Source organism: Scyliorhinus torazame, chromosome 10, assembly GCF_047496885.1.
Source record: "Scyliorhinus torazame isolate Kashiwa2021f chromosome 10, sScyTor2.1, whole genome shotgun sequence".
Taxonomy (NCBI): Eukaryota; Metazoa; Chordata; class Chondrichthyes; order Carcharhiniformes; family Scyliorhinidae; genus Scyliorhinus; species Scyliorhinus torazame.
Genome location: NC_092716.1, coordinates 196,671,214 through 196,685,486, shown reverse-complemented (window position 1 = coordinate 196,685,486; position 14,273 = coordinate 196,671,214). Strand labels below are relative to the sequence as shown.

The 14,273-nt window shown below is 44.6% G+C and overlaps 1 protein-coding gene across 1 annotated transcript in view; it reads left to right on the top strand.

Moving 5' to 3' along the window:
- Window positions 1–14,273, top strand: part of kiaa1549la (KIAA1549-like a) — a 431,663-nt gene that overhangs the window by 125,585 nt on the left and 291,805 nt on the right. The window contains exons 2-3 of the mRNA XM_072466225.1: window positions 4,525–4,935; window positions 11,132–11,749. Of these exons, the coding sequence (XP_072322326.1) occupies window positions 4,525–4,935; window positions 11,132–11,749 (1,029 nt within the window). The remainder of the gene's footprint in view (window positions 1–4,524; window positions 4,936–11,131; window positions 11,750–14,273) is intronic.

The following is a 14,273-nucleotide window of genomic DNA, read 5'->3' as shown; positions in this document are numbered from 1 at the left end:
ATTCATGACCTCAGGGCATCTTACTGACCTTTGCAACCCATTGATGTATCTTTTGCAGTGTCGCCACTGTTGTAGGAAACCTGGCAGTTAATTTGTACACAGCAAGATTCCAAAAAACAATAGGAGAATCAATGACCACTTTTTTGGGTGATGTTGGTTGAGGGATTATTGTTGATTAAAACTCCCATTCACCTTTGAAATAGTGCCATGTCCACCTGGGAGGGCAGATGAGTGGGTGGGAGGCGGGTGCGAGGTGGGGGGGGGGGGGGGGGGGCCGGGAAGGGGTGGCGGTTTCTCAATGTTTCATCCAAAAGGCAGGACCTGTGACAGCACAGCACTCCCTCAGTATGGTGCTGGAGTGTCCGCTGAGTTTATATGCTCCAATCTCTGGAGTGGGGCTTGAACCCACAATCCTCTTGACACCGAGCCAGATATTCGCAGAGAACAGTTACAACATTGATTGCAACATCAAGCTGAACAAACGTATGTTCGTATTCTGTGGTAGGCATGAATGTGGGGTGGAAGCTATAAGCGGATCAGCCAGGATCTTATTCAATGGTGAAGAAGGCTCGAGAGACATGCTCCTAATTCATAGGTTTGTATGGAAAGTAGCTAATTGGAAATAAGACAGAAAACGGTGGAAATACTCAGCAGGTCTGGTGGAATCTCTGGATAGAAAAACAGAGTTAATGTTTCAAATCAATGGGCTTCCGTCAGAATACAGAAAATGCCAAAGTTATTTCACGTTTTAAGCAATTACAGAGGCGGAGAAAGTGGGGAAGGTGGGAAAGAGCAAAAGAAATCTGCGAGTATATGATCATAGAATCATAGAATTTACAGTGCAGAAGGAGGCCATTCGGCCCATCGAGTCTGCACCAGCCCTTGGAAAGAGCACCATACTTAAGCCCACAATAAGCGATTTTCATTTCATTTTCACACCTCCACCATATCTCCATAATCCAGTAACCCCACCTAACATTTTTTTTTTGGACTCTAAGGGGCAATTTAGCGTGGCCAATCCACCTAACCCGCACATCTTTGGACTGTGGGAGGAAACCGGAGCACCCGGAGGAAACCCACAGAGACACGGAGAACGTGCAGACTCCGCACAGACAGTGATCCAAGCCGGGAATCGAACCTGGGACCCTGGAGCTAATTGCTAACCACTGCTACCGTACCGCATGATGGTGCTGGGCAAAAGGGGAGGGTAATGGGACAAGTAAAATAATAAAAGATGGGTCCAGAGGAGGTGTAAGTGGTGGAGGTGTAAATAGTCTCAACAGAATTGTTACAAAAAGCTGCAGTTCAAAACGAATGGGGACAGAGGTATGTTCTGAAATAGTTGAACTCTGTCTTGGGTCCAGAAGGCTGCAGTTGAAAAATGAGGTGGGGGGTCAGAGAATTTCGCCCCAGAGGTGGGATGGGGGCGGTTTCGAAGGCACTGTTGAAGCAGCATTGACATGTTGCTACAGTGCATCCAGTCAGACCTTGGGAGGTAATGACGATGCCTTACAAATGCTTCCCTTCCGGCTGACTCGGGGGCAGGGAGGGGAATCAGGATGGTTGCTTCAAGGTCCAAAGTCTGTAAGTTTGAGGTTTTTTAACGCCCTGCACGTTGAGTTTCAGACTTTTATTTGTATGATTCCTACCCAGCCAACCTGTTTGGTGGTCAGTAGAAAGCCCCTGCCCAGCAGGAATGAGAACAAGTAATAACATAGAAGGACTTGCATTTATATAGTGTGTTTCATGACCACAGGACATCATAAAGCTCTTTACACTATCACTGTTGATAGTAGGGAACTCAGCGGTTAATTTGCGCACAGCAAGCTACCACAAACTATCAGATAATCTGTTTATTTTATTGTTAATTGAGTTCAGGACGCCAGGGAGAACTTCCCTGATATTCTTCAAAATAATGGCATAGGATCTTTTACATCCACCTATCATGAGAATATCACTTTAAGAAATATTTGGCTGCTCATATTACTGCAGTGATGTCAGAGTGTGGGTGGAGCTGGGCTGTCTGTCAGCTTTTTACTTTTGTTTTAGGCTGTTTGCTGCAGGGTGTGTTTTAGTTTTGTTTTCAGTGTTGGAGCTGAAGCCAGGCAGAGCAGGTGTACTGTTGATCTCTCTGCCATGACAAGACTATCTCTTGATCGTTTGGTGAATTCAGAATTATAAATGTTCTCAGTAGTGAATGTAAACCTAATGTGCTTCTGTTAAAAGGTTTTTCTTTTGTCTTCTGCATGTTGTTAGGGAAGTTAATAAGGATTACTTAATGTTGTATTCTTTGGGGGTTGCATTTGAATTGATGGTTGCTAAGATGTTCACTGTATGTTTTAAAAAGGTTAACTTGAGTTCATAGAATGAACATTGTTTTGCTTTAAAAAATACTTTTACATTTCTGCTGTACCACAACCTATAGAGTGGGCCGTGTGCTCCCCATACCACAATCTATTAAAAGTTGTGGGTCAGGTGAACTCCATGATACACTTTGGGGTTCTCTGAACCCTGGCCCATAACACATCTAAACAGGCAGGGACCTCGGTATAACATCTCATCCAAAATACAGACCTCCAACAGTGCAGCACTCCCTCGGTAGTGCACTCCAGTGTCAGCCTGGATATTTGTGCTCAAGCTCTGGGGTGGGAATTGAACCCGGAGCCTTATGATTCAAAGGTTACCAATTGAGCCACAGCTGGCACTCAAGTGGGGTTCCTGAGGGGCTGTTGTGGGAATGTGATTGCATTGGGAGCTTTAATCATGGAAGGGTAGAAGATGGTGGTTAGGAGGATCCTACTGCTGGCTGAGCCGGGGGGGGGGGGGGGGGGGGGAAGGTGCGGAGGGGAAAATGATGGGAGGGGCAGATCATGGTCTGATGGTGTCTGATCACAGAATTTGGGGGGAACGGGCAGAAATCAGGAGGGGTGGCATGGTGGTTGGGGAAGGTTCACCTCTTAAGACCTGGGAAACCTGGTTGTCTGTGGCTAAAAGTAGTTTTGCTATTCTTGCTGAGCCTCATAACTTTTAAACAAAGCAATATGAAATTCCCAGTGTTCAATGGAAAGAATCACAAATTTTCATTATTTAAGACTTGTACTTTAACAAACAACCAAAATCAACATTGACTAAACATTACTTAAAAGACAACTATTATACCAAACCACAAGGTACTGCCTTATTAACTAATTAGCTCAACCAAAAATACTTTAAGCCTGTCTGCATATTACACTGTAATCTCAGCAGATTTGTACCCTTTCCAGTAGTCTCCCTTCTCACTGCCTAACCAGGGAAAGTCTTCGAAAGTCCTTTGAAATTTCCTTTCCTCAGTCTTCTGAGTATCCTTGAACTTATTTTCAGTTGCAAAATCCACTCCACGAGTCTTGTCTCTTTGAACAGAAAAACAGTTTTCCTTGGCATCCTACTCAGTGGCTAACTCTCAACAGTCTTTTCCCCTGCTACACACAGCATTACCTATTTTTTCCTCCCTCTCTGCGTCTCTGAATCTGGGAATCACTGTCCAGAGAGACTAGCTTTCTCCCTTTTGTACTATTGTGTGAAAACTGGTACTTGATTTTCTATAGATTTCACCCTGGGCCCCTTTCCCCATGCCAACCAAATCAAATGGGCTTGTCTCCAGGCAAGTTTGGTATGATTTTGCCATTCCCCATCCCAGGATATTCTGTTTTAATGTAAATTAAAGGAGACAGTTTAAACATAACCATCTCATAAAGTATTGCATTTGTAACAACAGGATCAGTGTTAAAACAAAGGGATAAAGCATTATTAAAATACTTTTTTTAAACCAGCCCGCTACCTGTGAGCAGATTGGCTGAGCTCCCCAAGTGCTGCCTCTGGTGGTGGGTGGGTTTGAGGCAGGTTGGGCTCCTATTTTGGATTTTTAGCTTTTTGAAACCCTCACACGAATCAAACCCACCTATTTTTGGTTGAGCTGTGGGCAGGTGGGGTGGTGGGAGGTTAAAATTCCTCCCAATGTTTTGTGGTCTGTTTCTAGTTTAAAAAAATAATTGAACAATTGGAATTTTTATTGCAAGTCAGATTCAAGCAAATTAATGACTTTCAGAAGGGAATTGGATTAACATTTAAAAGAAAAATTTTCAAGGATATGAGGAATGAGCAGTAAGGAAGGGATTTAAATGGGCGGTTATTTCAAAAAGCTGGCATGAGCACAACGTGCTGACTGATCTCCTCCTTTCCTGTATATATTCCTGTATATCCCGTACCAGCCTCCCCGAACAGGCGCCGGAATGTGGCGACTAGGGGCTTTTCACAGTAACTTCATTGGAGCCTACTTGTGACAATAAGCGATTTTCATTTTCATATTATGATTCTACATGTTTGCGCGTTCTGCTAAAAGGGCTGTGTTTGATCGTTTGGTTGTATGTAAAAGGTCCAATGATACTACTTGAGAAAGGACTGCGTGTTTTCCAGATGCCCTGATCAATACATTGAAGACGAAAGCAATTGCCTCACTTGTTTAATCCAATACTGCTTATCTTACAGGACCTGGGATGATTTACCAGCTGTTAGATCTTTCTACTCCATTGTCTCCTCCAGCGCAGCAGTCATTTGAAACATCTCATTTACCTCCAGTGTGGCCTTGGACTTCTCGACCTCTACGCCAACGAGTACTGTCCTCTTACCTGCGATCTTCTTCAGACGTCAAAGCTATGGGAACAGAATCAGTTGAGGAAACCATCACCATCAAAAGTGACCATCTTACATTTCTGGTGACAACTCCAGAGATGGATAAAAACACTGCCACGGATATCACAACAACATCGAGAGTGCCACCTTCTCCCCAGCTCTCTCATGGCACTGAAACTTATAAAACTTGGCATACTTCTGAATTATTAACATCCAGACCAGCGGATGGAGAGATGCTGGTAATCCATCGGCCCAAAGCATCTTCAGGTTTGATTCTAGATTCCACCTTTCCCACTCCATCCAGACCTCCATCAATTCTATTAATGGCCAGTGCTGCAGCTGGAACATCTCCTGTTACTCCATCAGGCTTTCCATATTCATCTTGTTCATCAACAATGGTATCAAATCACAGTCTGACAGTAGGTTACGAGGGTCCCCAGTCCACTGTCCTGAATACCAAATTCCCAAAGCCAAAACAGAAAGTAACTTGTCAACCTTCTCTAACAGGGTGGCACGGTAACACAGTGGTTAGCACTGTTGGTCACGGCGCCAGAGTCCCAGATTCCATCCCCAGCCTGGGTCACTGTCTGTGCGGAGTCTGCGCATTCTCCCCGTGTCTGCGTGGGTTTCCTCCGGGTGCTCCGGTTTCCTCCCACAAATCCCGAACAATGAGCTCTTAGGTGAATTGGACATTCTGAATTCTCCCTCTTTGTACCCGAACAGGCGCCGGAGTTTGGAGACTAGGGGTTTTCACAGTAACTTCATTGCAGTGTTAATGTAGGCCTATTTGTGACAATAATAAAGATTATTATTATTACATGCCTTCATCAGCGCCTGCAGGACCTGCTTCTAGCGCAACCTTAACAACATGCCAGAGTGGTTCAATGTTGATCACTGCTACTACGTCTCCTTCTTTAATATTTCCAGCAGACTTTGCTTAACCTCATCCCCGCCTCAGCCCATTTGCTTCTGAAACCCTCATCCATGCCTTTGTTACCTCTAGAATCAACTATTCCAATATGCTCCTGGCTGATCTCCCACATTCTACTCTTCGTCATATGGAAGTCATCCAGTTATCAGCTGCCAATGTCCTAATTTGCAGCAAGTCCCATGTACCTGTCACCCTGGTGCTCGCTGAATTACATTGGCTCCAGTCAAGCATTTCTTGACTTTAAAGTTCTCATCCTAAATTTCATGTCCCGCCTTGATCTTGTCCTTCCCTATCTTCCTCAGCTCCTCAACTCTCCAAGATACCTGCCTTTGAAAGAGCTGTCCAATTAAATCCCCTTCCTCGCTGCTCTTTCCACATATTCCTGAATTCTTTTCCTTTCCAATATTAATCCAATTGCCTTCTGAAAGTCACTATTTATCTGTTTGAATCTGCCTTGTAATAAAAATTCTAACAGTTCAATTATTTTTAAAAGCTAAAATGGTCCGTACCACATTGGGAGGTATTTTAACGGCCAACCCACCCCTCCCAACTCTAGCAAAAACAGGCAGGTTTGACTCAAGTGGGGGCTAGAAAAGCTTAAAATCTGAAATTGAAGCCCCACTCACCTTTACGTCAAAATCACCCACTTTTGGGGGCAGGGTTCAGGGAGGGTGACCAGTTCTGCCTCTTGAGCATTCCTATTTAAAAAGTTAAAAAAAAAAAAGAGTACCCAATTTTTTTCCCCCCAATTAAGGGGCAATTTAGTTTGGCCAATCCACTTACTGCACATCTTTGGGTTGTGGGGGTGAGACCCATGCAGACATGGGGAGAATGTGTAAACTCCACACGGACAGTGACCTGGGGCCGGCTTAGAAACCCGGGTCCTCGGCACCGTGAGGCAGCAGTGCTAGCCACTGTGCCACCATGTTGCCCCTCTTGAACATTCCTGACTTTAATTGGTCCATGGTCATGCCTTCACTTCCATAGGCTCTATCATTTGGAATACCCTCCCTAAATCTCTCCACTGCTTCACAATCCTTTAAGACACTTGTTAAAACTAACCTCGTTGACTAAGATTTGGTCATCTGATCTAATATTTCCCACCTGACTCAGTGTCATATTTTGATTCATAATGGCTCCTGTGAAGAACCTTGAGGAACTTCATTACATCAAAGTTGCTATACAAATATATGTTATTGCTGAGGATTAAGGAACAGGTGGCATAGATTTAAAATAATTCACTGAAGGAGTAGAGGCGAGTTGAGGAGTAATATTTTCACCCAGAGAGTACTGGGGCTTTGTAACTCACTGCCTGAAAGCGTGTGGGGGCAGAAAACCTTATTACATTTTAGAAAGATGAGTTGAGTAAGAACTTGAGTTGCCATAGTCTACAGGACTATGGATCAAGAGTTGCAATTAGGCTGGGCAACTCTCTTTTTACTGGTACAGATATGATGGGCCAAATGGCCTCTTGTGCTGGAAATTACTATCATTCTATGAACACTGTCAAATCTCTTATCAGGTTACCCCTCAATCTTCTCTTGCTAGTTTTCAAATCCTTTATCCTATTTGCTGTCCTTCCCACAAATTCTTGGCGCGGTCTTTCTTGTTCACATTTGTAGTCACACTTTGCTTTCTATATTTTCAACATTCCCTCCTGAAAAATTAAACTCCATAAAAAGCATCGCCATTGTGCCCTCTTATTCAGAGTCTGATGTTCTGCACAATGCTTGTTCTGCTACTTCCTAGAAGTGCAGGTCTTTGCTCTTCTTTGAAATAGTGACCAAGAACCTGAAAGGGCGGACAGGATTTAAAATCTCACCTGTGAGGAAGCACCACCAACATCACAGCACTCCCTTAGTTTGTGCCAGGTCTTTGAAAGAGCTATACAGCTAGACCCCCTACCTTCCTCCCCCCACTATACTCTTTCCCCCAAACTGTGTAATTTTTATCCATTTCAAGTAGAAATCACGATTTGTAAATTTAAGGTACCTAATGCTCCGTTTCCAATTTGGCAGCTGGTACATGTCTGGGCGCAAGAGATCACCACCTCAAATTGGTGTTGACAACCATAATTTTTCACCCAAGAAGTAGGCTCATGATGTTTGATTTCTCCCCCATAATCTTAGCATGGCTGCAACTTCTAACTCATAGAACATAGAAAATACAGCACAGAACAGGCCCTTCGGCCCACGATGTTGTGCCGAACCTTTGTCCTAGATTAATCATAGATTATCATTGAATTTACAGTGCAGAAGGAGGCCATTCGGCCCTTTGAGTCTGCACCGGCTCTTGGAAAGTGCACCCTACCCAAACTCAACACCTCCACCCAACACCAAGGGCAATTTTGGACACTAAGGGCAATTTATCATGGCCAATCCACCTAACCTGCACATCTTTGGACTGTGGGAGGAAACCGGAGCACCCGGAGAAAACCCACGCAGACACGGGGAGGATGTGCAGACTCTGCACAGACAGTGATCCAAGCCGGAATCGAACCTGGGACCCTGGAGCTGTGAAGCAATTGTGCTATCCACAATGCTACCGTGCTGCCCTTAAGAACAAATAAATCTACACTATATCATTTTACCGTAATCCATGTACCTATCCAATAGCTGCTTGAATGTCCCTAATGTTTCCGACTCAACTACTTCCACAGGCAGTGCATTCCATGCCCCCACTACTCTCTGGGTAAAGAACCTACCTCTGATATCCCTCCTATATCTTCCACCTTTCACCTTAAATTTATGTCCCCTTGTAATGGTTTGTTTCACCCGGGGAAAAAGTCTCTGACTGTCTACTCTATCTATTCCCCTGATCATCTTATAAACCTCTATCAAGTCGCCCCTCATCCTTCTCCGTTCTAATGAGAAAAGGCCTAGCACCCTCAACCTTTCCTCGTAATACCTACTCTCCATTCCAGGCAACATCCTGGTAAATCTTCTTTGCACCTTTTCCAAAGCTTCCACATCCTTCCTAAAATGAGGCGACCAGAACTGTACACAGTACTCCAAATGTGGCCTTCCCAAAGTTTTGTACAGTTGCATCATTACCTCACGGCTCTTAAATTCAATCCCTCTGTTAATGAACGCGAGCACACCATAGGCCTTCTTCACAGCTCTATCCACTTGAATGGCAACTTTCAAAGATGTATGAACATAGACCCCAAGATCTCTCTGCTCCTCCACATTGCCAAGAACTCTACCGTTAACCCTGTATTCCACATTCATATTTGTCCTTCCAAAATGGACAACCTCACACTTTTCAGGGTTAAACTCATTCTGCCACTTCTCAGCCCAGCTCTGCATCCTATCTATGTCTCTTTGCAGCCGACAACAGCCCTCCTCACTATCCACAACTCCACCAATCTTCGTATCGTCTGCAAATTTTCTGACGCACCCTTCAACTCCCTCATCCAAGTCATTAATGAAAATCACAAACAGCAGAGGACCCAGAACTGATCCCTGCGGTACGTCACTGGTAACTGGGATCCAGGCTGAATATTTGCCATCCACCACCACTCTCTGACTTCTATCGGTTAGCCAGTTCGTTATCCAACTGGCCAAATTTTCCACTATCCCATGCCTCCTTACTTTCTGCATAAGCCTACCATGGGGAACCTTATCAAATGCCTTACTAAAATCCATGTACACTACATCCACTGCTTTACCTTCATCCACATGCTTGGTCACCTCCTCAAAGAATTCAATAAGACTTGTAAGGCAAGACCTACCCCTCACAAATCCATGCTCACTATCCCTAATCAAGCAGTGTCTTTCCAGATGCTCTGAAATCCTATCCTTCAGTCCCCTTTCCATTACTTTGCCTACCACCGAAGTAAGACTAACTGGCCTGTAATTCCCAGGGTTATCCCTAGTCCCTTTTTTGAACAGGGGCATGACATTCGCCACTCTCCAATCCCCTGGTACCACCCCTGTTGACAGTGAGGATGAAAAGATCATTGCCAACGGCTCTGCAATTTCATCTCTTGCTTCCCATAGAATCCTCGGATATATCCCGTCAGGCCCGGGGGACTTGTCTATCCTCAAGTTTTTCAAAATGCCCAACACATCTTCCTTCCTAACAAGTATTTCCTCGAGCTTACCAATCTGTTTCACACTGTCCTCTCCAACAATATCGCCCCTCACATTTGTAAATACAGAAGAAAAGTACTCGTTCAAGACCTCTCCTATCTCTTCAGACTCAATACACAATCTCCCGCTACTGTCCTTGATCGGACCTACCCTCGCTCTAGTCATTCTCATATTTCTCACATATGTGTAAAAGGCCTTGGGGTTTTCCTTGATCCTACCCGCCAAAGATCGCTCTTTGTGGAGTCGACTTTCTTGATGTTAATCGGGTAGGTATCGTTCACTGCCCATTAACACAGATGATGTGGTCAGCGCCATCTTGAAAAATGTTGGGTGCCCAAAGCGTTGCCTGTTTCATGCGATAATCTCCTTTGAATGAGGGGGGGGGGGGGGGGAGGGGGGATGCAGGATCTAATGATGTAAATGAGAACTCAACTGCTATCTTAGATCAGTACCGTCAGTGCTTGCATTGTGCTCGTGCTCCATCAACTTCCATGGGCAATGGAAGCTAGGAAGCCTCACCAAATCTGGGTGCTGAGTTTTTTTGTGGTTTGCTTTGCCCCAATACCCCTGCTATCCATGGTCGTGACTATCCTACCCTCTCAGCTGGGCCCCCTCCCCCCACAACAGCTCTTTCGCACCCACCCCTTCCCCAAGACTTACCACGTTGGCAGCCACCTGACACAATCTTGAGGCCTCAATCCGAAGAGCTGCACTGGAATGCATATTTGGCTGCCTGAAGCTCACTTGCAAGATTTATAGGCCCAGGGCCTTTTGTTTGGGGAAGGGGTGGGATGGGTGTCGGTGAGGGTGATTGGCGTGGGGTGCTGATGGTTCTTGGCAGGGGTGGTGGTTAGGGCTCGGCCCCTTTATCATTGGAACAGGCAGCCAACTAATTGTCAAAATAGATCTCTGTTTATTTCAATTTATCACAGAAGGGGGCCATTTGGCCTAATCTGCTTGTGCTGGCTCTTTGAAAGAGCGATCCAATTTGTCTCACTTCCCCTGCTCTTTCCTCAGAGCCCTGCAATATTTTTTATTTCAAGTAGTAATCCAATTCCCTTTTGAAAGTTACTGTTAAATTTCTATGCGCCCACCATCTCACCTGTGATGTATTCCAGAATTTCAGATCATACTGTGTTTAAAAAAACCTCTCCACCTCTCACATCTCCAAATCGTCTGCATCTTTAATATCACAGTTGACACAGGAAACAAAATGACTGTAGTTAGCAGATGTAGTTTAAAGTGCGAGACCCTCATTATCAATGTCACCCACCAAATCATCGAGTGTATTGGCAGTCAGTGTGTCTAATAATGTTCACACTGATATGACAATGGTAACTCCTGCCAATACAACTCTATCTGTCAGTGTCTAATCAACTATACAAGTATATGATTTTTTTTTACCCTGTACAAATCCTAACAAATTCTGTCATTACAGCTTCACCACTGGTCATCACAGATGACACCAAGGCAAACCCACCACCTCCAGCCACAGCGAGTGCTGCTGTTAGGTCTATGACCGACTCGGAGTTAACTGGGAGCGTGGCAACAACAATCCCTCTTCAGCCAGCTCCAACACCAACCAGTTTTGACAAGACAGCTACCACCATCAGCAAGCCGTCAGTGGCAAATGCTGCCTCTCGCCCTGCTCTGATGACCGGGCACCCGGGCACAGCTAGCGGCATGACTTTAATGCCTTCCTCTCAAACGCCAGCAGTTTCTAGGATGGCAGGCCGTGCACCCAACACAACCGAGGTCCAAAGCCCAATCCGGACAACGCCCGCACCACGCTCTGTGCCACCGCTGGCAACAGTGACTGCGAGCACGGGTGACTGGACAAACCAACATGCGGAGACTGGAAAAACGTCGATGGTGCCTTCTCTGACGCTAACAGCAGCCTTAACTTCAATCACCACAGCAGGTCTGGCGCCCAGGGACACACAGGCAACAATACATGTTACAACTGCTGCCAAGGGAACACATGGAATACCTGTCAGCTCGCCAACGCTGCCTAGTCTGACCTGCAGATTGTCAGACCAACTCTGGGTCAGGACAGGTACTGACACACTTTTAAATCTGCAGTTATATTAAAGTAAATTCTCTTTTATTTTGTAAACACCATATCCTTCTAATTCAATTTTAGGGGCGGCACGGTGATGCAGTGGTTAGCACTTCTGCCTCACGATGCCGAGGACCCGTGTTTGACCCCGGCCCCGGGTCACTGTCCGTATGGAGTTTGCACATTCTCCCGTGTCTGTATGGGTCTCAACCCCACAACCCAAAATGTGCAGGGTAGGTGAATCGGCTATGTTAAATTGCCCCTTAATTGGCAATTAAAAAAAAAATTGGGTACTTTAAATTTATTTACGAAACCTCAGTTTTAAAAGGATTATGCCTTTTTAAAAAATCTCTGGATGTTCTGACTTGTTGACAAACCAAATTCTCGGCAGTTATTAAGAACTAATGCCTGCTGCTGCTGCTTTGTGGAGGAATGTGGCTTGTAAAATTTCAATTATTAAGGGTAGAGATTGTTATCCCTTCCTGCTGGGAAAGATCACACTTTTCCCTGTTGACATTCCACAAGACAATTCCAACTCACTCCAACTTATTCCAACTTTAAAAAAACTGTTCTGTCTATGAGCCAAAATTCTCCAGAAAATGTAATGCACATTTGCAGAGGATAACTTGTCTCCCCATGATATCACCCTGCCAGGAATTTGTTGGAAGGATGAAGCAATAGTGTCCCGCAGTGGAACATGGCAGAAGACTTCCAAATTGTTGAAATTTTAATTTAAAATATAGTGTTGAATGGGGCAGCGCAATGGTACAGTGCTGCCTCACAGTGCATGGGACCCGGGTTCAATTATGGCCTCGGGTAACTCAGTGTAGAGCTTGCACATTCTCCCCGTGTCTGCGTGGGTTTCTTCCGGGTCCTCCGTTTCATCCTACTGTCCAAAGATGTGCCGGTTAGCTGGATTGGCCATGCTAGACAATTGCCCGTTAGTGTCCAAAGATGTTAAGGGGACAGGGCACGGGAGTGGGCCGAGGTAGGTTTCTCTTTCAGAGGGTCGGTGCACACTCGATGGGCCGAATGGCCTCCTCCTGCACTGGAGGGATTCTATTCTATGAAATAACAGGCTAGGGCTGTTTTTTTCTGGAAAGTGGAGGCTGAGAGGTTATCTGATAGAGGTCTTCAAAAATACAGACGTGTTTGATCAAGTGAACACAGAGAAGATGATTCCACTTGCGAAAATTCAACTAGCTCCTGTGATTTGGGTGTTTTTCTGACATTTTAATGGTCATCACCTTCATTTTGTATTCCCTTGTGTATAGAAGATTAAGAGTGGGCAATCTGATGCAATTTGTAGATAGACTGCTCCCTGCCAATTGTAAGCAGAAAAGTTAAAAAGAACTTTACTTCTTTCTAATCGCTAGCCATAAAAAAAACTTAACACGGAGACACGTGACTCATTTTACAAGTCTCATTTTTGCTTTCAAATTCCACCAGTCTCGCCCCTCCCTACTCTGTAATGTTTTCCAGACCTGCAGCTCTCTGGTATATTTGTGGTTCTCCAATTTTGAGCTCTTGCACATTTCCAGTGTCATTCCACCATTTGTGGCTGTGACTTCAGTTACCTTATCCCAGAACTTTGCAGTTTCCTCCCCTATAAACCACCCACCTCTCCTCCTTTCAGACGCTCCTCGAAACTTGCCAAACTTTAGCTCACCTGTGGTAATCTCTCCTTTTGTGGCTTGATGTCAAATTTGATTTGCTAAACCACTCCTGGAAAGTGTTGGGAGATTTTACTATTTTAAGTGTGTTTTATAAATGCGAGTTGTTGTTATTGCATTTAACGATGGCAGTTCAAAATTCACCGTATTCATGATGCATTGATATTCAGGCAAAGTACTGTCATTGATTTTCAAACAGTCTAATTGATGCATGTAGATATGCAGCTGGGTGACAGCAAAGATTCTGCTCAAATGACTGATAATTATTAAGCTTTAATAAATTTAATTTGGAGAATGAGTTTTAATTTCTTAAACTAAGCACATAATGATTGGCAAAGTATAGTTATCAATTCAAAATTCTTAGCGTGGTGAAAACTGGTCAATTTAATAAATATAACAGTCCCAAAATGACCAGTGCATCTGGTGCATATATGAAGAATAGCACATACAGGACCTCAAACAAACTTAATTGTTGCTCCCTTTTCCAATTGAAAGGTACAAAATCATTCATTAAATCAAAGGGAAGAACTTGCATTTTGACAGTATTTTTCGCAACCTCAGGACATTCCAAAGTGCTTTACAATGCAAGACGTAACACTGTTGTGATGTAGAAAACATTGTGAATTGGCGGCCCAATAGCAAGGTCCGACGGCTGGGCCACAGTCTCCTGCCACTCCCACAATGCAATTCCACCCCTCAACACGATTTACCGAGTCACCCGCCCCTCCCACAGTACGAGGGTGACTGCCTTAAAACCCACCTGTGCAATATACCTGCTGGCTCAGGCAGAGGGAACAGCACCTGTAAATCCCTGAAAAAGAGAAAACTACATCAGCTAGGATTAAACC